Source organism: Phyllosticta citribraziliensis (assembly GCF_038025025.1).
Source record: "Phyllosticta citribraziliensis strain CPC 17464 chromosome Unknown J3D65scaffold_9, whole genome shotgun sequence".
NCBI lineage: Eukaryota > Fungi > Ascomycota > Dothideomycetes > Botryosphaeriales > Phyllostictaceae > Phyllosticta > Phyllosticta citribraziliensis.
The window spans coordinates 1,467,992-1,490,136 of NW_027117346.1; the positions used below are offsets into that span (position 1 = coordinate 1,467,992).

Here is a 22,145-nt window from a genome sequence, read left to right on the forward strand (position 1 = left end):
TCGAATCGCAAGAGTCAAAACCAGGAAGAGATACTCTCGCTCTACCTGACCAATGGACGACCTGAGCCTATTCGACCACTGGACTATACCAAGCGGTCCAATGAAACGCTACACCATCCTCGGACGGACCTCAGCACAGACTCCACAAGCGACGCACTGGGGACGAATGACGCAGGGTCTTGCCCCACAGACCACCAACCCGACCACCAAAGACGCCTTCAACACTCGTTCGAGCCCAGCAAAGCAGGCCTTTGCTCAAAAGCGCTCTCACCGCAACCCTCAACTCGCCCCTCTTTCAACTATTAGTCGCTCTCCTGGCTGGCCCAGGACATGTACGCACGGAGGAGGCGTTGTCATGGAGGTAGGCGGCCGGTCCGCCTGCCTCAACGGATCTTTTGATTGAAGGGGAGCATCGGGTCCGTGATGTGGACGGAGGATCGAGATGAAGAGGGAGAGACACTTCCCGTCAGGGGGCATGGAGCATCCGCAAGCGAGAGTGGTCAACCATTAATTGGAGATGGGAAGCGCATGGGTGGTGAATAGGATAGATGGTCGGTTGGTGTGTTGGTTGGGTCAATTTTGTCGTTGTCGTTTGGCTTTTTCTGTTTTTGTTGCGCAAGATCCAAAGATACCCCACGATATAACCCACATAAATAGCTTTTCATGGCGGGCAAAAAAACGTCAAATCTACATGTAGTGAGCACCCTTTGCCGTGAAGTGACTTGCTTGTCCGCTTCCTACACGTACCTTACTTGCTCCCTCCTTTGATGAACTCAGCCACTTCGATCGTGGCTCAGGGGTCGCTTGCTTGCGTACGTCTTCATCCCTTGCTGCGATGATGAACCTGCCCCATCTGCTCCCCACTGCCCTCGTCCGCAACGCATGGATGCTCCTCATGTGCGTCCCACGAGTGAAGTCCAGCCAAGCAAGTAGACCTAGCGGCACCGCGAAATCATCAGCCCTTCTTCATCATCTCGCGTCCCTCACCCCGACTTTTAACTATGCCCAGCTTCTCCTTCACACAGCCATTACAGCCAAAGCAGTTTACCAGTGAATGCATTACTCATCAATACCGACACCAATGTCAATGTCAATCTGTCCCGTCCAGTCCAGTCCAGTCCAGTCCGTCGTCACACATCTCTCTCTGTTTGCGCCGTGCACCCGAACCATGCAACTAACCAACTGACCAACCAACAAATCAACCCAACGACCCAATCAACCCCGGCTGCTCGCATAGATACGTGAACAGCTTTCATCCTACTCGTCCCTCCCTGTCTCAGCGCACTCGCTCACTCGTTGACTGACTGATTGCCTCCATTCCCGGACGACTCGGCCGGTTGAGTCTGCCTGGCTGGCATCTACGACAAGGAGAGAGGGAAGGAGAGAGAGAGAGGGAAGGAGAGATGGGGGAGAAAAGGGAGAAAGCTGCACAGCAATAGCAGCAGCAGCAGCAGCTCGACAACCAAAAGAACGCCCTGCTCCATCCAGTCCATCCATCCGTCCGTTCGTCCGTCCGTCAATCCGATCCAGTCCTTCATCAATTCATCGATCCCTTCCGCAACAGTATGACTGCTACTCTTCGTTCCTCTGATAAACATCCCCTTCCCCTGATTTCCCCCACCACCACCACCACCACCACCACTCTACCGCCCCTCTCAATTGCCGAAGAACAACCTCATAGCGCTCAGCACCCTGCGGCGACAGACCGGACACGCATCCACGCGCCTGGCGCAATTCAAACAAGCGACGACATGGCCGCAATCGTAGAAAGCGGCATCGGCCGGGTCCTCCCAGCAGATGCGGCACAGGCGCTCCACCTCCTGCGCCTGGCGCCAGTGCGTGACGCCCTCGCCGAAGCGCTTGCCCGCGCGCCAGCCGCCGTGGTACGCGTTGCCCGTGGCGCGCTCGACGAGCGACCCCACGCCGTGCGGCGCGTCGGCCGCCCACGCGCCCGTGTACACGTCGCCGTTGGCGAAGGTGAGCGAGCCGCAGGCGCCCTGGCGCTCGCCGAGGCAGAATGGGCCCGAGTAGTGCGAGCCGTCGAAGTAGATGCGGCGGCCGTGGCCGTGGGGCCGCCCGTTGCGGAGCAGGCCGACGTAGTGCTCGCTGCTGAAGTAGTCGAGGGTGAAGTGGCCGGTGAGGGGCGGCGTCGTGCGCGTGGCAAAGCGGGCGCGGAGGGCGTGCTGGACGGCGTCGTCGGCGCTGGTGAAGAGGCCGGCGCTGGCGAGCGAGGAGCGCGATGATGAGGGGAGTACGACGTTGGCGATGAGGACGGCAGGTGACACGATGCTGGTTTGGCCAAAGGTTGTTGTTGGACGTAGGCTCAGCTTGCCAGAGCGTGTTGCGAGGATTTCGGCCTCGTCCCATAGCTCGAGCGCCGTTGACGCGTCCCAGCCGAGAATCTTGCGGATGCTGGCTTCGACACGATCGTTGAATTTCACTACAAAGCTGCTGTGAGCCTTGAGGGTGGATGCTTCGGCGTCAAACACTTTGAGCATAACATATGTCTCGCCTCTCGGGTTGACATTGGCGCTGAACCAAGCATACGGATCTTTGGGATTCGCCGGGGTGGTAGGAGAATCACGCTTGGGATTTTGAGGAGCTTGCGAAGACGTCAGTAGGGCTTGCGGAGGAGGCGGCAGCGGAGGGAGCATTCCTGTGCCACTTGATTCGGAATTGTATTCCTCGATGCGTGTCGCCGCAATTCCGAATTCCAGCTGCAGGCGGCTCCTGGCGACTTCTTGGGCAGCGGCCTGCTGATCTCCCTCCAATTGGTGGTGCAAACGCGCAGCCTGTGCCGCCAGTCCTTCGGTGATAACAAGATCCATATTTTCATTGACGTCGTCTTCGCGATCACTCATTGGCGTATCCTCTGCCGAGTCTTGCCCATCGTCCGAAGAACTACTGCTTTTCTGCGTGTCGCGGGGGACATCGTCTTCCTTTGCAATGTGAGCCCAGATCCACCTCCCCGGCGTCTTCTCCAGGCTGTCTTCGAATTGAGTCCTTCGCATCCAAGGGTCAGACGGTCGCGGGCAGTGGGGGGCCTCCCCGCTGACCATGCGCTTCAATACCGGGCGGTAGGCACTGCCTTCAGCATAGTCCATGGACCAAAAGTTGATGCGTCTCGCGTCCTCGATTCCAAACTCGTCAGCCAGTGCATGGCGAATACGGTTGACCGAGTCGTTTGAAGAAAACTGAAGCGTCCTGACGCATTCGGACGTGGCCCATTTTGAATCTGTCGGGTCAATGACTCCTGGACCTTCGTGCTGATCAAAGGCTGTTGAAAGAAAGACCTTGTACTCTTGTGGCTTGTTTGATAGGGGCAAGTCAACCTCCGTGTCGGAATCGTCGTGGGGTAGCCAATCCGGAATATCCCAAGTACTCTCCTCCTTGCTGAATTGCTTGTGCACAATGTCTTGCCGAATGTACAGAAGAATGTAAGCAACGGCAGACTTTTCTGACCCTCCGCCTTCGTGTTTGTCGATGGCTTGTTGCTTGGTTATGCAGGCCACGCGACTGTCCTTGTCATCGTAGTGCGCATACCATTTGGTTCCAGGGCCGCGTGGGCGGACCACCGCATAGTAACAGCCCGACTGCAAGCTGTCTCGGTGTGCGATGAACCCGTGAAGAATGTATGGTGTTCTGTTGGCGGTGATGCGGTCCAGTATCTTGACCTTGTCTGCCAACTTCTTCACGGAACGCTGACCCTCGTCAAATTCCTGGCGTTCCAGCTCAATGTGCAGCAATTCTGGAGGGGGGGCCGTCGGATCTATCAAATCGCGCGCCTTGTCCACAGCGGCCTGTACATCTCCACAACCCTTGATGGCGGCACGATACGTCGGCGTATTGAGCGTACGATCCCTCTCTGGACCAAATATCGAGTCGAGTCGACCCTCCAAAGGCGTGCCCCGAAGCTCAATCTCTAGCTTTGCTCTCAAGACTTCCCAAACTTCAATGACGTCCATCTTTTCAAAGCAATGAGTCTCGCCGTACCATTCCAGGGCCATGGCAACGTATTCGAGGTCAATCGGCTCGCGCTTTCCGTTCCACGGTGCGCATCGCATCTTGTACACAGTGCGTATCAAGGCTGTAAGAAGCGGCTTGGGAGTTGCGCGAGCCTCGCGCTCTGGGTGGGGGATATGAGCACTGTACAGGAATTGGCGAAAAGGTTTGAACGTGAGCCAAGGCCAGATGGCAGCGAGCAGGCCACTGGAGTTGGCACACATGCTGTGGAGGCCGGTCATGGCAAAACTGTCCCACGAGTTTTCTCCGCTGTGGTGTTCCCAGAGACACTCGGTCGCGTCGTTGACAGTCCGGATGTAGGCTCGAAAGGCAAGAGTGTCGTTGCGAAGCAGCGCTTGCCGCTGTCCTCGATGGCGGTAGTGGATTTCGTAGTGTGGGCCGTGGAAACGTGTCCAGCCCCAGTCGGGCGAGTCTGGGCAGAACCTGTGAGCGCAGGAACGGTAAAAGTTGACGCGCGGCTCGTTGGGATTGTACAAAACAACCGCTACCTGCGCTGCGACGCTGGGGCGCTTCGGGATTTTGGTGTCTCCAAGCAAAGGGATGGGCGTGGATCGGTACTCTACAGAACCAGAATTCGAGCTTTGCGGTTGGCCGGTTGAGCTTGATGACGGGGTTTGGGGACCGCTTTTGTGGGATTCTGGAGTCTTCTTCTTCTTGACTGACAGGCATTCGACGTAAATGCTCAGAGAGTCAGTATCGTTTCCACGTGGATAAAATTTGATTTGCCAATCGTATCCCGCAACCCGAGCCACCGGCGACTTCATGACGAGCTCCTTGTTTGGGTTTTCTTTGGTTCCATTGAAATTGTTGACCGTCCACTCCAGCCTCCCGCTCGGACCTGGCTTGTATTCTGGGTCGTCTAGCTCAACGAAGGTTTTGGCCTCCCAGTGTGCATCTAAAAGTGGTTAGCACAGCATCAGCATGATGTTGGAAAGCCTTACGGTCGTGAGCGCTGAATTCTTCCGCCGCCTCAATCTCCTTGATTTCAACCTCGTCTGGGGCCGAGCGATCTTCTCCCATCTCGTGCCAACGAGGCGCGTCCTCGTCATCCGACGACTCATCCGGCTCCATGACGGAGCCCTCTTCACGTGGAGAATCAGAGGGACCAGGTGGTGGAGGAAGGACGACTGGAGGAGGCGGAAGCGATGTTGGGGGCGGGGTTGAAGGATGCACTCCCGGATAGCCCATGCTGTCTACCGAGCTGCCATGAGAGTTGACGCGCACCAGCCGCGGAGCTCCCAGAGGTTCTTCTATTTGCGGTGGCGGAGGCGGCGGTGGGACAACAGCCGACTGTGGGGTTGTCGCAGAGACGGTATTTGACGATGAAGCGTCAGCAAAGGCAAGAGCGCCAGGAGAATCTGGAGTGGTGTCCATGGCGTCGTGATCTACAGGCGCGGGCGGCGGTGCATTTGTGCTTGTCGGATTGAGGTTGAAGACGTTTGCCGTCGACATGTCCATTTCGTCGGCTGAATCGGCTGGAGGAAGACCTTGGTGGAGAGCGCCATCAAAGCTGTCCATGGAATCCTCCTCCATTTCCGAATCCTCACTTTCACTGGATTGTACGTGTGCGTTGGCACTCATGTGGGAGTCGTTTGCAGGTGGGCGCGGAGAGGTCGGAGCAGAAGGGGATCGAGGGCTTTGGGAGCCGTTTTGTGAAAAGGCGTGGAAGACGGGCGGCGAGGGTGAGCGTTGTCCAAAGAGCAGAGGAGGAGGATCGACGCTGGCGGAGCTGGTGGTGACGCTCATGGTCGGGGCACGTCAGTGCGCGGCGGGCCGGCGCGGTGTGGGGGACGACGGCGGCAGTGCGAGGTGTGGAGCAGATGGTGGCGATGGTTTTGCAATGATTGCGGACGTTTGCCAGAACAATCAGGACCAGGGAGATGGCGGTTGGATGCAGACAGTAGGTGAGAGCAGTGCGGATAGGCGGCGGGTGGTGAGGTGGTACTGGTATGCATGTACAGCAGCAAGCACAGGCACGCGCGCAGGGCAGGGCAGGGCAGGGCGGGGCAGGGCAGGGCGAGTTTGGTTGCCGTCGGCAGAGGAGGTTGAATGGCCTGGTATTGAGGTCAAAGAGTAGAGGATCGGAATGGTTCTGGCAGAGGGAGGGTTTGGGCAGGGTGAGGTAGGGTGCAGGCATGAGACGGGTAGCGGGAGCGGTGCGGTAGCATATATTCCAGTCGCAGCCTCAGCTTTTCCATTGGAGCTTAGCTCCATGTCTGCTCGACTTAGCTTGCAGGGGGTGACTAATTGGTGATGACTCGCTCGCTCCCCACTCCCGTCCCTGCAACTCTCGTCTCTGCCTGTTAGGTTGGCGTTGGCGTTGGCTGCTCCACCGGTCAACAGTACAGTCAACACATCCAACACAACAAACCCTCCCTTCTGCCTTGTCTTCGCCCTGTCATGTGGCGCCTCGACTCGTACCAACCGTTGGGCCCCGCCACGGCATTGCCTCCCCATGCCAGTCTCACCCTCAGCCCTCGTGAAACGCCCATGGCCGGCTGTTGTCTGAACGCTCCTTACCATGTCGTTCGTTTCCCTTGTTTCGACCTGCTCTGCTATCTGATCGATGCTAATCCGCCCGCGATGCCTTTGCAAACGTCGCCGCCACAATCATTGGAAACACCACCGTCGCCTCGGCGTACACCTTGACGCTGTCGCCATCCGCTCTGATCTTCCCCCAACTCACGGCCTCGTCTGGCCGTGCCCCTGCGTCGCTGCCGTCAAACTCCTGCGCCGTGTTGATGTATACGGCGCTCTCGGCCCCGTTGCGCATCAGGTTGGCGTTGGCAATGTGGTGCTTGACTATGCCGCCGCCCAGGATAATCATGCCCGTGCGCTTGGCGCGAACAGCCAACGTGTTGATGCGCCGAATGTCTTGGACAATGTCAATCCGCAATTGCTGCGGGCTCGCTTTGAACGTGTGGAAATACAGCATGTCGCCCAGCGAGCCGTCTGTCAGGGCCGGGCAAAACACGGGAATGTCGTTCTTCCACGCCCAGTAGTAGACGCTCCGCTCGTCGTTGATTTCCTTGCCCAAGCGCGCAATGACTTTGCTGGGAGTCCAGTTGATGGGCTCCTCGTCGTCCTTGGTCGCCTCTTGCTCGGCCAGCATGGCGTCGAGAATGGGCACGACCCAATCCTCAAAGGCACAATAGTTGGAGTTTGGCACAAGCAGGTTGCCAATGCGATTCATGCCCTTTGCGCGCAGATCGGCTCCGCGCGTGTGGAACGAGCCCAGGTACGTGGGCGCCAGGCATTTGATAAAGTCCTCCTCGACGCCACCGGCCGTCGTCACAATGGCCGACACGTGCCGGTGCTGGACCAGGTAGCGCAGCGTCTCGCGCAGGCCTGACGAGATGAGGTTGGACGTGTAGCCGAGGAAAATGGTGGTGCCCTCGCCCGTCTCGGGATCGCGCCAGGTTCGCTGCAAGTTCAAGGTCAGGTGATGGAAGTAGAAGAGGTTCTCAATTGGCTGCGCACCATGCTCTCGATGACGCGCACGGCCTGTCCTACCGACGTTGCCTGGAAGCCCATGGTCTCCATGCCCGCGACCAGGTCTTCGACGGTGATGGAGCGGCCGCTGCGCGCATAGTCGTCAAACTCGATGCCCTTGACTTGGCGAGCGCCTTCGGGCACGGGGTCAGACGGCTTGAGCACAGCATCTGTGGCGGTGGAAGGGGCGTTTGCCGGGGCTGTGGTGGGCGGAGGATTTGCGCTCGGGGACGACATTTTTATATTTTTTTAAAATTTGGACCAAGGGGATGCGGGTGGTTTTGGGAAGCGGCCGGGAATATCTCAGTCAGTCGACGGAGAAGGCTCGGCAGGGTTTCGAATCTGTGCGGTGCGGTGCGGTGCGGAGGCGAGCGAGGGCACGGGAGCCGAGCAGGCACACGAGACGCTGGAGATGATAAGATGGAAGCCCTTAGGACCACGCGATGGGCATCAACGGAAAAGTCGAAGAGGGAGCAGGGAAGGGAGAGAGGGGAGAGGAGAAAAGGAAAAAACAAAAAACAAAAAAAAAAAGACAGGTAGAGACCAGCCCCAGTTGGCGCCAATTGCGCGTGGCGGATCGAAGCCGCAACCCCAATCCCAAAGGAATTGGTTCTGTGCCACAATGCCACAATCTCGCAGCCGGGCGGCATGCATGACATGATGCAGTCGGAGACAGACGAAAAGCGTCGTCAGGCCTTGTGCGGCTCGACGACGGGGATTGGCCTGCAAGTGACAGGGTGGTTGTTCGGCTGCCCTGTCGTGGGGCCACAGCGCAGCACCCGACGCTCAGGTCCAGTCTGGGGGCTCCGGTCGTCATGTCATGCACGAGGGGCGGGCAGTGGAAGGGAGAGCGAGCGAGCGCGAGAGACGTGACGGCAGTCGAGCAGAGTCGCAGACAATAAAGGAAGCACGCTCCAGGCACACAGCCGTCACCGTTTCAGCCAGGATGAGGTGCATCATCTTCAGAAAGGTTCTAGGACCTGTCCTGTGCGTCACCTTTCGGCCTTGCCAAAAACGATGCAAGGAAGCCAAGCGGATGCACGACTAACTAATGTACGGTACAGTGCTTTAGCGATGGCTCAGGGCCGTCCTCCGTCTTTTCGTTCCTCCACCACCACACCACACCACACCAACCCTCCGTACTCTACCTACGCAACCACCCCACAGGACTCGACTCGCCTCGCCTCGCCGCTGCGCTCGCTGCTGCCATCATCGCCCTGCTCTGCCCTGCTCCGCTCCGCTCTGCTCTGCTCTGCTCGCTGCCACACCGCCCGCCGGCCGCCAAAGCCGCCGCCGCCCCAGACCCCCGCCCCTTCGAGAAGCCAGCCGCCACGTCAAACTCCAGCCGTCCAGGGTGCAGCGCAGCACAGCAACCATCGCCATCTCTCCACCCACGCACCGCAGCTGGCTGGTGTCGAAGGCCTAGGCTGGCGGGCAGCTCAACCAAGTCCACGTCGTCGACTCAAGCCAAGCCAGCAGAGGGGGAGGTCCAGGTCCAGGTCCAGGTTCAGTTCCTTCCGGTCCGGCTGGCGGCTTCCGTCCAGGTCGCAGTTGCATCTCCAGACACCACACCCACGCACGCGTGCCCCGATCCCGCTTGGCACCCTAGCCCGCTTTGGGCCTAGCGCCCTATCGTTCCAACTCTCGCCTTTCCTCGACGTCGGCTCCCTCCAACCGTGAGTCTCCCCAACCTCTGTTCGCCCATTGCGCCCTTGCTGCTGCTCGCCCACCCATCCAATGCCCCTTCTTCGCTCCCGTCTCGTCCTTTTCATGATCTGCTCCATGAGTGTCTGAAGCCCCGGCGTTGTGCACCTGTGCCCTCGGCACTTTTTCAGCCGTGTCGACCAGTGCCCGCGTACACACCTTGATCCCCCTCCAGTCCCATGGTTGACTGACCAGCGTCGTTTAGGCCCTCGCCGGCACTCGGGCGCACATGCTGGCATCCTAATAGACATTGCAAGGATATTTTCCCATCATTCATCACTTCTTCACAGCCGGAGCATGTCATCAAGATACCCTTCCAACGACTCGAGATACACTTCGCGTGACCGGACCCCGCCTCGGTATACAGACAGACGACCATCCGTAGCTCACGGTTCCAGCTTTGTTCCTAGAAACGATGACGTCAGCAGTTCCAGGACCTATCCCGACTCCATCAGCGGTTCCGCATCTCGAGACGTTCCACGAGGACCCAAGGCCCTCGCCGACTCTGCTCGAGGTCCACCGCCTGGCGGAGGCTCATCGGTGCCTGCCGGACCACGGGGTCGCGGTTTCGGAGGACGATCCGAGTACCGCGAATTGAGAGACGCTCCCCCGCTGAGTGACGGCCGAGGGGGCTCGTCCTGGCGCGGATCGGATCGAGACCGTCACTTTGACAGACGCGACAGAGCCATTTCGCCCCGTGCAAGATCACCTGGCAGAGACTCGCGCGACTCGCGCGACTCACGAGACTTTCCGCCAAGAGAGCTGGACATTGACCGCGCAAGACGAAGTGGAAGGGATGGTCCTCCATCAGCAGGTTCCAATTACTCCGACCCTCCCTCTAGCCAATTTGGCTTTTACGGTGGACGTGGAGGATTTGGTGGCCGCGGTCGCGGCAGGGGTGATTGGGATGATCGTGGCCGAGGAAGAGGTTCCTTTGCCGACAGAAACTCGTTCAGGCCGCGAAGCAGATCGCCTCGCCCGCGCTGGGAAAAAGACTCGAGGGACGACCGCATCAGCGACAGACGGGATGATCGCAGGTTTGATCGCCGAGACGACGACCGTCCATTCTACAGAGATGACCGCGAGGTGGATCGATACAAACGAGACCCCGGCCCGAGAGATGCAGACATCCGCCGGGCGAGCGTCGTTACCGAAGGACGATATGGACCGACGCCAAATTCGACCACGCACCATAGCCCTCGCCATGCCTCCATCTCCGTTGGCCATACCAACAATTCGGCGCCCGACCTGACCAGAGACTTGCTGCCCAGCAGACGAACCTCGGTTGCGCAAGAGCCAAGCTCGACAAAAACCCATTCGGACAAACCAGAGTACATTGCCGCTCGCGCAGAGGCATCGCGAGACCGTTATGGTCCACGCGCCTCTTCCCCACCGCCTTCCGCCCCACAAGTTCCCGCATTCGGATCCGTAGCGTCGTTCCAGAAGCCTGCTACTACTTTTAGCACTCCCACCTCGAACGTGTGGAGGCCCCCACCGCAGCCGCCCACGTCCTCGTCCGCCTCTGCTCCAGCGAAAATCCCTCCAAGCGCACCCAAAGCTCCATCATCCATTCCGCCTACCGCACCGACAGGACCAAAAGCATCTCGGCCGCTGGAGAAGCCTGTCGAAAAGCCCGTCGAGCCTCCAGCAAGCAGTCCCGTCAAGGAGCTAGCCAAGTCGAGAACTGAGACTCCTCCAGCACCGTCAAGTCAACTTCTACCAGCCCCTCGGGTTGCTTCTGCGGAGCCTCACGATGCTCTGTCCCGCTCTCGCCCGCCGTCCCCACCAGCTGTACCTCCAACAGGTCCTGCTGCATTACAACCGCGGCTCCCTGCGACCGTTCCTCCCACTGGCCCTCGCGGACTCGTCTCTCCTCAACAGCCGCACAGCCGTCTCGTTCCTCCTCTCGGACCACCTCGGGATGTTGCCTCTTCGAACATTCCTCTCGGTCCCAGAGCGACGGTGCCCTTTAGCACTCCGCCCCGAGGACCCTCGGCAGGCCCAGTCCCTCCTCCTGGTCCCGCGATCCCTACTGGCCCAAAAGCTGACCGTGCACCGCCTGCCGGACCACGTGCTGCCTTGGGACCAAACAATGCTCGGCCGCCGATGATGGGCGTACCTGGCCGGAATCTGCAGTGGATTCGGCCTGATGCGCCGCGATATGGTCGTCCCAGCCCTGTTGTGCCTGCGAAGCGCGACTACGACGGCGACGAAAAAGACAGGGGCTCGTCTTCAAGACCAAGGTCTCCAGCTATCCCAATGGGCTCGCCTGTGTCGGGACCAGCAACCCCTTCGCCTGCCATTGCTGCTGAGCCCGTTGCCCAGAGGAGAAGATCTGCCGGTGAAATTCGTTCTCGTGATGAGACTTCGTCGTCCATCGCCCGCCGCAATTCCGCTTTTGCCTCTTCAGATCCAGTCAAAACAGAAGACTCGCCCCCACCTCCGTTATCCAAACAGGAATCGCAGTCTGACGAAGCCAGTGAAGACGATGATGAGATGGACCTTGACGATGAAGATTTCTTTGGTCAGAGCAAAATTACCTATGAGCGTGAAAAGGCCCGTCTAGAAGCTCGTTTGAAAAACTTGCAAGACGCAAGTTTACGTTTTCTTGTACCGTTACGTTCATTGTTAAGATTGTCGCGCGTCGCCGACGCACACATCCCTCAGCCAGACCCAGTCGTGGCGCCCGAGCCAACCCCCGCCGTGGAGACCGTTCCAGAACCGGAAAGAGTCGAGCAACCTGCTATCGAGGAAGAAAAGCAAGAAGAGCCTGATGTGTCAATGGAGGATGAGAAAGAGGACAAGGCGTCACCTGTGGTCGAGACGCCGGCCGCACCCGAACCCGAACCTGAACCGTCAAAACTTCCTACACCAAAAGCAGATGAGCATGAAGACGTAGAGATGCCAGACTTGGTTGCGCATCGTGCAGATGAAGACGTTGAGGACGAGACATCATCGACGTCGGAGGATTCAATCACCGAGGCACAATTACAGTCGCTTCCATACCTTCACCGCGGACCTCCCACTCCTCTTTCTGATCCTGATCAGGAGGCATTCGGATTGAAGCCAAACGTCTTGGCGTCCATCAAAGGCAAGCTATTTGAGGCCTGTCAGGCGGAAAGAGAATTCCAAGATTCTGCGCTGCAGACCTTTAGAGTCGTCTACAAAGAATGGGGGCTCGAGACGGCACAGCGCGAAAAGGAGCTTGTGGCCAGGGAAGAAAAGGAAAAGACGGAAGAGCAAGAGACGGCCGTCTCGCCCATTGAGCCACCAATTGGAAATCAGCCCGTCATTCGGCAACGGCACGTGACTGATTACGACTTGGAAAACATCATGAAGGAATCGATGAGGCTGGAAGAAGAAAGAAAGGAAAAACAGCGCCGCGAAGAAGAGGCCAAAAATCCTTTCTCGGGCGGCCAAGCCCCGATTCCCGACATGCTCCCAGATGACGAGTTGCGGCGCTGCAAGTTCGTCAACACCAACCGTCTGCGCGAGCCGAGCAAGGGCATCATCACCTTTGGTTTTGAGCCTCCCGACGACGACTTCTCTCCCGAAGAGCACAAGGCGCTCGTGGTTGCATACCACCAAACACCCAAAGATTGGGGTGAAATTGCCAAGGCGCTTCCTGGTCGCGACTTTAGAGAGTGCATTGCCCACTACTATTCGACCAAGTGGAATGGCGAGTACAAGCCGCCCACTGGCAGGCGCAAGGCAAAGCGCAAGGCACCAGCCAACCCTCGCAAGACGAAGCCACCGTTCGCTAGCACCGAAAAGGACGACGTCACGGGTGAAGACGGTGCCCCAGCTACGACGACAGAAAGAGGGAGACCTCGGCGTGCTGCTGCGCCAACCTTTGGCGACAAGGAAGTTCAGGAGCATGAGCACGCCACGCCAACCCCTACACCCGGACGCCAAAGAGGCACATCGACGCGGGGCGAAACCGTGGAGCCAACGACGGAGAAGCCGACTAAGAGACAGCGGGCAACCAAGGACAAGAGCAACAAAAAGTCGCGAACACAAAACCTTGCACCGGCGCCGTCAGCCTCTCCCCAAAAAATGGACCGGGATATCAAGGACATGTACCAGACAGAGGTACCTGGCGATCTTTCCCACCTGCCGCGCACCTCGGAAGACCCTGGCATGCTGCCGGCGCCTTCTCAACTCGAGATACCTCACCTCGGTCCAGATGCGCCTATGCTGCATCCTGCCGGTGCACCAGAGCCTGCCGAGCGACCAAGGGCGCGAACGGCTAATTCCCGTGCCGGAGGCATGTCAAGTTACTGGTCTGTCAATGAGTCGACCGACTTTCGAAACTATCTGCATTACTTTGGAACCGACTTCGCTGCGATCGCGCGGCAAATGGGGACCAAGACCCCTGCCATGGTGAGTTTTTAACGGTAATTTTCTATCATTGCTGACGAATGCAGGTCAAGAATGAGTACACTCGAAAGACGGACACAGGCAAAAATCATGAGTTGGTCGAGATCGCACAAACTGCAGACGAGAAGAGGAAGCGCGGAGAAGACATGGGCCAGCCACCTGCACCGACTGCAACGACCAAACGCCGTGATTACAGTTCTCAGCCTCCAATTCCCCGCACATTGGCTCCGACGCCAACTGACGCCGTTGAAGATTCGCGGTCTCCAACCAAACAGCCAGAAGTCCCCCCGCAAACGTCGTCTCCTCACCCCCAGGCCATGTCTCGTTTCCCCCCTCTGGCTCAAGCTGCGCCTCCAATGTCGACGGCTGCAATCCAACCTGCTGTATCTGGCCCAGCTGCAACTCAAGCACCGCCCCATCATCACGGCTATGCCCGGCCGCAACACGATGCCCGCGGTCCAGCTCGAGGTTACTTTTCTCAGCGAGAGCCTACGCGTCCGCCTCTAATCCAACCCGAGATGCGACAGCACGCTCCTGAGCCGATGCGTGATATTCATCCTGAACATCACCAAATGCCTTTTGGCCAAAGCATGCCGCAACCGATGCAAGACCAGCGGTACCCTCGCCTTGCTGTCGACCATCGTGAGCGGGAGGCTATGCCAGAGCCTGTGACGACTGCCCTACACCCTCAGGCTAGCTTTCGGACAGGCTCGAAGCATCTTGTGCGCGATCCCCGTTCCGACCCTCCCACTCCCAACACGGAGCCTCGACCGCCGGTGCATCTCACTGCCATTCCCCGTCAGCCTCCGCCGCTTCGGCATCTCGTCGAGACTCCCAGTCAACTTCCAGTTGCCCAAGGGCCGCCACACCATGTTTCTCGACCGTCGTCGCCCAAGAGAGAAGAGCCACAACCGCCCTTTGTCTCTCAAGCTCCAACGCCAGCTCAGGCACCACCTCGTCCCGCAGAGCCACCAAGGAGGTCCAATCTAGCCGACTTGCTGAATCCCGCCTCGTCGGAGCCATCGAAACCCAAAGAGCCAAAGCTCGAGGAGCGCCCAAGTGTTGTCCCACAGGAGCGACCGTTTTCAGCTCAAGGCAGGCCAATCCGGCAGACGGGTCCTCCGCCTCAACCGGCCTCCATGGCTTCCAGCTCCCCGGCATTCCACCGTGGGGAACTCTATGTAGAATCTCCCAAGCCTGGAAGTCCTTTTGCCAGGCCTGCTTACATCCAGCCGCCCACTCAACAGATGTCGGTTCCACCATCCTCGCGTCGTAACATGGAACCTGTTCGCGAGCAATCTCAGCCACCGCCGGCCCGCGACTGGGCTCGTCCATCCTTTTCTCAACCTCCGCAAAGCAGCTCACCCCACCCTGCCGCCATGCAAACCCAGCCCCCTCTGACGATTGACACTCGGTCTCAACAGTTCCAAGGCAATCACCGTGCAGCTCTGTCTCAGTTGAATGGACAGCAACGCAACATGCATTCTCCGACGCCTTCGCACACGCCTGTTGCGCATTCTCGTACGCCGTCATATTCTCACGCGCAGCCCGCCCGTCAGCAGGCCCCGACGCCAATTCCCCACGGTGTTCCTGCCGCGCCCAGCCCGGCGAGGGAGATGGCGCCAGGACCCGTCTTGCAGTCGAATCCCTATGCACAAATGACGCCCCCGCAAAATATCCAGCAGCCAGCGGCGCCACTCGCACAACAAATTGGACGGAACGAAGCGCATAGCCGCAATCTATCGTACAATCGCGCCGATGAGAGGGCGTATGATAGTGTTCGTGGCCGGGATCGGGCGCTGATGGAGCAAGAGAGGCGCGAGTATGAGTTTGCTCGGGAGCGCGAGGTCCAAGTACAGTCGATTGCCCAAGCAAGAGCAGTGCAAGCGCAGGCCGAAGCGCAGCGCCATGATGCACTCATGCAGCAGCATTACTTGCGCCAACCGACGCCGACCCAGGCAGACCAGGCGGCCGCTCGCTACTCGTCTGCTGGCCCAGGTGGCGTCCAAGGCCCCTCTCGCGGCTCCGCCCATACGCCCACCAGCCACATGGGCTACCCGCCTCCCCCTGCTCCACCTGGAGGCCCTCAGCTCGGTCTCCCGCCCCCAGGCCCAGCCAGCCAGCAGGATCGCCACGCGCCTCCACACCACAACTTTCCCTCGCCGTTCCCCTCGGCCGCACAACGAGGCTTTGAGGCTATGACGAGGGCCGAGGAGGCCCAGTATCTGAGGCAACAAGAAGCCCAACACGTCCAGCATGCTCAGGCCCACGCCGCTCACGCTCAAGCTCAAGCACATGCTGATCAGCGCTACCGCGAGGAAGCTGCTGCGGCCCAGGCCGCCCACCAACACGCCGCCCAGCAAGCCCAAGCTCAAGCAGTGCAGCAGCAACAAATACAACAACACCAACAGGCAGCCGCTGCTCACGCGGCTGCTGCAGAGCAAGACCTTCACTTGCGCCGCAACCACGCGCATGCTGCCCACGCCGCCGCCGCGCACCACCACTCGCAGCAGCAGCAACAGCCGCCTCTGTCGGAAGCCTTGGCGGATAAGGAGCGCCGTGATCGTGACCACCGAGACCGCGAACACCACCACCGCGCCCGCCAGAGCCAGGCCCAGGCCGAATTCCAAATGTCGGTGTCGGCAGCAAGGGCTCAACAGCAGCAGCAGCAGCAGCAGCAGCAACAACAGCAACAACAGCAGCAGCAGCAGGCCCAAGCGCTCCAGCAACACCAACAGCACCCGCATCAGCCGGCTGACATGCGTGAGTGGCAACGCATTCGCGATCGTGATCGCGATGTTTTTGGTGGCCGGGACGGGCGAAGCGGCTTGTTTGGGCCAGGGCCGAGGAAAGCATAGACTTTCTATGATTCGGTGACAATGCTAGGTGGTATGGGCCACCGTCGTTGAGCACGAGAAAAGCGATGATTTTTGTGATCCTTGTCCGCTGTCAAAAACACTTCTGTCTGGATTGACGGGTGTCGACAGCTTTACAGTGCGGTGTGGTGTGGTGTGGCTTCAATACCGCCATGCCGCGTGTGTATTCTATCTAGATTCCTGAGACGTGTGTGGTACCGGTGGTGAGGTGTGTGTATGTTTCGTTTTTGGGCAGGGCTGCGCTCGTTCCTTGGGTACCTTTCGTATCGGTACGGTCATGGGAAGGAGGAGCCTTTGTTTCTTTTAGAAGCGGGTGATGAATGAGGGGATTGTAAGTGGAATGTTTGGTCGGTCGGTCGGTCGGTGGGATGGCTCGTTGTCGCCTTTTTATCGCTGAACCTGTATATAAATACATCAAGCGAATGAGATGAGTCGTGATGAGATCCGAGAAGTACACTGTTGTTGCCCATCACAGTGGGTGTCAAAAGAAATGAGGCTCTCCTGGTCTGTCTGCTGCAATGAACGACCACTTCCTAAGCGCATGTATAGGTGTATGAATGCTCCTTAAGCACAGGCGGAGTAGTGAATGAATGCTCCTTGAGCGCAGGCGAAGCAGCGAATGAACGCTCCCTAGACACACTTGTTGTATTGCCAGGAGTTGTAATTTCTTTCGACACCCACTGTGCCATCGCTGCAGCAGTGATACCTGTGAGGCTGTGCGCTCCACTCATCATCTGTGGTTGAGGGGTTTAGCAGACATTATCATTTTTTGGTTTCTTCGCTTTTTGTTGTTGTGTAAACACTCCCTACTCCTGCCGGCCGGTGTGTGCGACTGCTGACGCGCCATCAGCGACGTGGTGCGCCGAATCGCTCCATCTCGTCATCTTCCGTTAGTTTCCCCCGTCTCTTTTCTTCTTTCTTCTTCCCTCATCCCAACAGAAAAAGCATGCGTGGATGCATGCCAGCCTTGCCATGCCACGCTGAACAAAAAAAGAAAAAACAAGAAAAAACAAAGGCCTTCGCCCCCACTCCGCTACCCTACAAACGGCCGTAACGAGTAATGAAAAGTCTCATCAGCATCACTCCCTCATTCACACCTTACAGCATCTCCTGTCCTTCCCTCTTCATGAAACATTCCATCATCACTTTCTCCAAGTCAGCATCACCTCCTCTCTTATCTCTTTTCACTGGTGGCCAATGTTCAAATCACTCAAAACACCATCCACCTGTTCGCGTTCGGCGTCGCCGAGGTGGTCGATCAAGTCCTGCCCGGCGTCAACGATTCCGTCTATCAGGCCTGCGAGCGGGTTGGCTGGAGTGCTGGTGGTGGTCGTGCTGGTGCTGGTGCTGGAAGGAGGGGTGGTGGCAGTGGCAGAGGCTGGTGGTGCTGTTGTTGCTGTGCTGGGCGGGGTGACTGACGATGCTGTTGATGGAGTGGCCGATGGCGTCGATGAGGATCCGGTGGAAGACGAGGATGCGTCGGCTTTGATGAGGTCGGCGGCCTAGATTCAAGTGCGCCAGCACGGCGCTGCAGTCAGTGAATGCTCCAAGACAGCAAGAAAGGAGGGGCAAGGAATAGCTGGTAAAGTGTCGTCCCGATGGGGGCTTTATCATCTCACCTTTTCAGCAACGCCGTAAATGCAAGCCTGCAAGTGCGCGGCCGGAATCATGGGCATCACGCTTCCGTCGACGATGCGCAGGTTCTGCGTGCCGTACACCTTCAGGCGGGCATCGACGACGCCGCCCAGGTCGAGCGGCAGCATCGACGCCGTGCCCGTCGGGTGGTACTCGGTGAAGATGCCCTGCTTGATGAGCGTCATGAGCTGCGCGTCGTCGGCGACCTGGGCGGCCGTGGGGTACGACTCGGACGGCTGCAGCTCCGCCATGGCGTCCGTGGCCTGCAGCCGCGAGTTGAAGCGCAGCGCCTCCATGAAGAACTGCAGGTCGATGGGGTTGCTGCCGTAGCGGGGGTCGATGACGGGAGTGTCGAAGGGGTTCCTGCTGCGGATGCGGACCTGGCCGCGGCCGAAGGGCCGCATCACGCTGTACGTCAGGTGGCCGGCGTTGTCGTTGAGGATCTCCAACTGGCTGCGGTTCTCGTTCTGCAGGTTGGCGACAAGGAGCGCCTTTTGCTTTTCGTAGCCTGCAATCACCGTGTCGTCGAGGTTGTCGGCGAGGTACTGTCCGCTGGTCTGCCCCTGAGCCGAGCTCGCAATGGTGCTGTAGTTGGTCGTCATGGACTTGAGCGACGGGAACGCGACGCCGTTGGGTGCTCCAGCCGTCCAGGGGCCAGTTTGGCTGCTGTAAAACTCGTTGCGGTTTGATACGTCAGCAACGGAGTCGGCGCCGTACGATTCGCAGACGGGGAAGCTTTCGTTGCCGTAGGGGGCGTATGTCGCGATCTGGAAGTGATCCTGGTAGTTGTTTCCAACGCCAGGCAGATCAACGGCCGTCGTCACGTTCATCGACGACAAGAAGGATTCGTCACCGATACCAGACAGCTGGAGCAAAAGGGGTGTGTGGATGGCACCGGCGGCCAAGATGACTTCACGGCGGGCAGTGATGTTTTGGCGCGTAGCACCGGCATCAGTACCGTACTCGACGCCAGTGATGCGGACGTTGGGCAAGGCGCGCTTCTCCTTCTTCTCGCGCTTGGGCATAGGCCTAGGGGGAGAACGCTTAACCTTCCGGAGACCAAAGAGGTCCTTCAAGCTGCCAACGGGCATCAAGTTGAAAATGTTAACGTTCTTGGACAAGACGTTGACCAACGAGTTGAGTTTGAGACCAGGGTGGTCACCTTGACCCCGCGAAGTCGTGCGGACAGAGGCTTCGTTGGCGGGCTGCACAACGTTCTCAATGTTGAGCTTGGTGACGAACTGGCCGTTGGAAATGTAGAGGTTGTCCCTGGACGCGACGGGGTCGTACAAGGCTCTCCGCGCGTCTGATCGAGTCTTGGACGTGGGATCCATGGACATGGGCAAAAAGGAGTTGCCAGCCGACTGTCCGTTGTTGGGATCAGAGGAGTCGGTGGGCACGCCGAGTTCATTCAGGGCGGCATAGACGTTTTGTGTGGCAGGGTAGAAGTACCCCTGGAAGCTGACGTTGACTGGCCCTGAAGTCCCATGAACACTAGAGTCCGTTGCCGGGATCGAGTACCCTGAGGCGTCCGAGGCAGTGACGTCGGTGGCGAATTTCTCATTCTAATACAGTCAGTATAAGACTACGCTTGACAGCCAAAGGCGGTCGCGGTCAGGGGGTCGGATGTTTACCTTTTCAAAGTACTGCAGCATATTATCCCAGTTCCAGCCGTCGTTACCCAGGGTCTCCCACTCATCATAGTCTCCGGCGTTGCCCCTGTTCCACAAGAAACCGTTGATCAGGGTGCCACCGCCAATTCCACGGCCGAGCGGATAGTGACGAGTTGCTCCATCGAGCGAAGTTTGCTCTTCGGTTCCAAAGTTCCAGTCGTAGTCAAGGTGTCCCGAGAGTGCTTCTGCAGGAGGCGAGGGATCGTTGCCCATAAAGTATGGTACACGGATCCACTCCTCATTCTGATCCGAGGGCCCGGCTTCGAGAATGAGGACTGTCACGCTGGAGTCCTCGGTCAATCGGTTGGCTACAGTCAATCCACTTGCGCCTGATAGGGTCAACTGAAGCTCTATTGAGCTGGTCCGTGAGACTCACCACCACCGACAACTAAAAAGGTCAGCCAAATACTCGGGTGTCCAGTAGACAGTCACTTACTAATATAGTCATACTCATCCAATAGGGTGTCATTAATCGGCCGTGCCAGGGAAGGAAGTGCAACAGCGAGCAAAAGAGCGAGCTGCGAAAACATAACGAAGGACAGGTCGAATTACTACGTTGGACCAATGAAAGACGGAATGGCGCTGCGTAAAACGACCAATAATTACGAAACAAACGACGGGACGCTATAGCGAAGGTAGCGGGGAAGAAAGAAGGACGACAGCCGTACGGATGGAGCAAGAGGAGCGTACTCCGCGGGACAGTCTACTTATCCACGGTGGCTGCATCCACGTCGGTGTGCCTTGTTTGCCTACAGCCCTTTCATAATTGTCCTGTGGAGCGCCATGGCTCCAAGCCAGGCGTCAGACACACCGTGTTCGGCGGTATTATTTTTCGAGAGCTGGCTTCGCGGGCTGCTGCGGCCCCAGGTTGCCCTCTGCGGATCCGCACAGGTACCTGCAGCGGTCCGCCCATGATTGGCCGGCAGACCATCCGGCATCTTATGCAGATCTGCCAGAGACGGCAAGCCGGCGTCAAACAAATTTAGAATGGGCCACTGCCGCCATTGTTTTTTCGTTGGAGCCGCGGATGGTGTTGGCAGGCGTTGCAGCGTTTGTTTTGGCCACCGACTCCTTTTCGCCCGTGGAGCTCGTGGCTGGGTCTTCCCTGCTCTTTTCCTCAAACCCTTGTCCAACCACCAAGTTCCCCATTTTTGTTTCACGCCGCATCCCAAAATGGAGACTTTCCTCTTCTGGTCTTCAACGAGGCAACAAGGTCCATCTGCACGCCAGTGGAGCTTCAAACGGGTGCTGAGACTGCGGCCGAGTATCAGATGCGCCGTTCTCCAGTGGCCTTTGGGGGCGAGCAATCCTTCAATCAACGTCACTCCGGTCTTCCTTCTGACCATTCCCCGAGGCAGATGCCGGATGACATCGTAACGCCGTGCCGTGGAGCGCTCGGATATGGCAGAAGGAGCTCGCATGTCGTTCGATCAGGCAGTCTTGCCGCTGCCACTTGCCACGCTGCGCGCAGTGCTGATCGCAATGTCTGTGCACCCTGGAAGTAGATCTTTCAGGTACCGCTTCACCACAAGCGCGTGAACGCTCCTCAAAGATAAACCATGTCCCATCAGGACTAGTGAAGTTGGCATTTTTCTTCGTATTTGTTTCCGAACTCCCGGGGCCCGGTTGACTTCTGCCCCCTCAAAGCTTTGCATAAGTCTTGATGCAGAAATTATTGGCGTAGCACATTGCTGGGTCGATTGTCGTAAAGGAAGCGTCGACAAAATTGTAGCGGTGTATTACTAAAATCGGGTCTGGTTGTGGCCTCGGTATTCTAGCAGCTCGTAGTGTTCCTGATTTCTCAGCGTCAGAGCGTGCGAAGATATCCGTCAGTCCCTCAGGCCGTGAGACAGTCAACAGGGCGGTGCCAAGTGCAGCCATGTGTCAAGCAAACACCACGCTTATCCGGGGCCAGCCTAATAACTCTAAAGTCGCGAGTGTGATGGATGGACTGATGGAAACTGGGGTTAGCATCAGGAATTGCGTGGAGTGACAATGAGCTGTTGCGCTCTTTCTCCAGGAAGCAGTCAGCTGTCAGTACGCGTTTAGTCCGCCGACCCGCAAAAACCCCCAGTCACCCGCCCTTTCGATCCGCAAAAGAAAAGAGGCAGTACCGGATGTGGGTGTGAAGTGGGTGGTGGCCAAATTCTTGGGAATCCTTCCCCACGAGCCGCACAGCGACCTAAGGCATCCCTTCAGGTCTCCTCCCAAGGAAGCCGACAAGCATCCGTGTGCCTGTCGATTTTGCGTGGAGGCGATTGCTGGCGAGGCAGTGCTCCTCGCTTGTTTACCCATCGTGACGCCACGGTGGTTGACAAACGAATTCGGCTAGCAGGACTGTGGTGTTGCCCCTATTCTGCGG

General features: G+C 58.3%; 6 protein-coding genes across 6 annotated transcripts; 2 read left to right on the forward strand and 4 right to left on the reverse strand.

Moving 5' to 3' along the window:
* Window positions 1-1,576: 1,576 nt before the first annotated feature.
* On the reverse strand, window positions 1,577-6,229 carry J3D65DRAFT_632840 (uncharacterized protein). The gene is made up of 3 exons (XM_066801064.1): window positions 4,965-6,229; window positions 2,659-4,918; window positions 1,577-2,604 (listed from the first exon to the last, which is right to left on the reverse strand). Exons 1-3 carry the CDS (start codon window positions 5,767-5,769, stop codon window positions 1,656-1,658), a joined length of 4,014 nt encoding a protein of 1,337 aa, XP_066653276.1. The 5' UTR covers window positions 5,770-6,229; the 3' UTR covers window positions 1,577-1,655.
* On the reverse strand, window positions 6,230-7,999 carry J3D65DRAFT_632844 (Deoxyhypusine synthase). The gene is made up of 2 exons (XM_066801065.1): window positions 7,504-7,999; window positions 6,230-7,447 (listed from the first exon to the last, which is right to left on the reverse strand). The coding sequence occupies exons 1-2, from the start codon at window positions 7,750-7,752 to the stop codon at window positions 6,593-6,595; spliced, it is 1,104 nt and encodes a 367-aa protein (XP_066653277.1). The 5' UTR covers window positions 7,753-7,999; the 3' UTR covers window positions 6,230-6,592.
* Window positions 8,000-8,363: 364 nt separating this feature from the next.
* J3D65DRAFT_478656 (uncharacterized protein) lies at window positions 8,364-9,355 on the forward strand. Its single transcript, XM_066796560.1, has one exon. It carries the CDS (start codon window positions 8,533-8,535, stop codon window positions 9,193-9,195), a length of 663 nt encoding a protein of 220 aa, XP_066653278.1. The 5' UTR covers window positions 8,364-8,532; the 3' UTR covers window positions 9,196-9,355.
* A 161-nt stretch (window positions 9,356-9,516) lies between these two features.
* J3D65DRAFT_669915 (uncharacterized protein) lies at window positions 9,517-16,457 on the forward strand (the record flags this gene model as incomplete). The annotated part of the gene is made up of 2 exons (XM_066803243.1): window positions 9,517-13,602; window positions 13,647-16,457. 2 exons carry the CDS (start codon window positions 9,517-9,519, stop codon window positions 16,455-16,457), a joined length of 6,897 nt encoding a protein of 2,298 aa, XP_066653279.1.
* Window positions 16,458-17,995: 1,538 nt separating this feature from the next.
* On the reverse strand, window positions 17,996-20,422 carry J3D65DRAFT_478727 (uncharacterized protein). The gene is made up of 4 exons (XM_066796561.1): window positions 20,220-20,422; window positions 20,160-20,171; window positions 19,745-20,112; window positions 17,996-19,675 (listed from the first exon to the last, which is right to left on the reverse strand). Exons 1-4 carry the CDS (start codon window positions 20,311-20,313, stop codon window positions 18,086-18,088), a joined length of 2,064 nt encoding a protein of 687 aa, XP_066653280.1. The 5' UTR covers window positions 20,314-20,422; the 3' UTR covers window positions 17,996-18,085.
* Window positions 20,192-21,469, reverse strand: J3D65DRAFT_478738 (uncharacterized protein). The gene has a single exon (XM_066796562.1). It carries the CDS (start codon window positions 21,202-21,204, stop codon window positions 20,533-20,535), a length of 672 nt encoding a protein of 223 aa, XP_066653281.1. The 5' UTR covers window positions 21,205-21,469; the 3' UTR covers window positions 20,192-20,532.
* Window positions 21,470-22,145: the final 676 nt, after the last annotated feature.

Coding starts and splice junctions, on each gene's coding strand:
- J3D65DRAFT_632840 (XM_066801064.1), bottom strand. CDS start 5,769: ATGAGCGTCACCACCAGCTCCGCCAGCGTCGATCCTCCTCCTCTGCTC. Junction 4,919..4,964: donor AGAATTCAGCGCTCACGACC/GTAAGGCTTTCC, acceptor AACCACTTTTAG/ATGCACACTGGGAGGCCAAA. Junction 2,605..2,658: donor AATTCCGAATCAAGTGGCAC/AGGAATGCTCCC, acceptor GACGTCTTCGCA/AGCTCCTCAAAATCCCAAGC.
- J3D65DRAFT_632844 (XM_066801065.1), bottom strand. CDS start 7,752: ATGTCGTCCCCGAGCGCAAATCCTCCGCCCACCACAGCCCCGGCAAAC. Junction 7,448..7,503: donor TGCGCGTCATCGAGAGCATG/GTGCGCAGCCAA, acceptor TTGAACTTGCAG/CGAACCTGGCGCGATCCCGA.
- J3D65DRAFT_478656 (XM_066796560.1), top strand. CDS start 8,533: ATGCAAGGAAGCCAAGCGGATGCACGACTAACTAATGTACGGTACAGT.
- J3D65DRAFT_478727 (XM_066796561.1), bottom strand. CDS start 20,313: ATGTTTTCGCAGCTCGCTCTTTTGCTCGCTGTTGCACTTCCTTCCCTG. Junction 19,676..19,744: donor TGCTGCAGTACTTTGAAAAG/GTAAACATCCGA, acceptor TGACTGTATTAG/AATGAGAAATTCGCCACCGA.
- J3D65DRAFT_478738 (XM_066796562.1), bottom strand. CDS start 21,204: ATGCGAGCTCCTTCTGCCATATCCGAGCGCTCCACGGCACGGCGTTAC.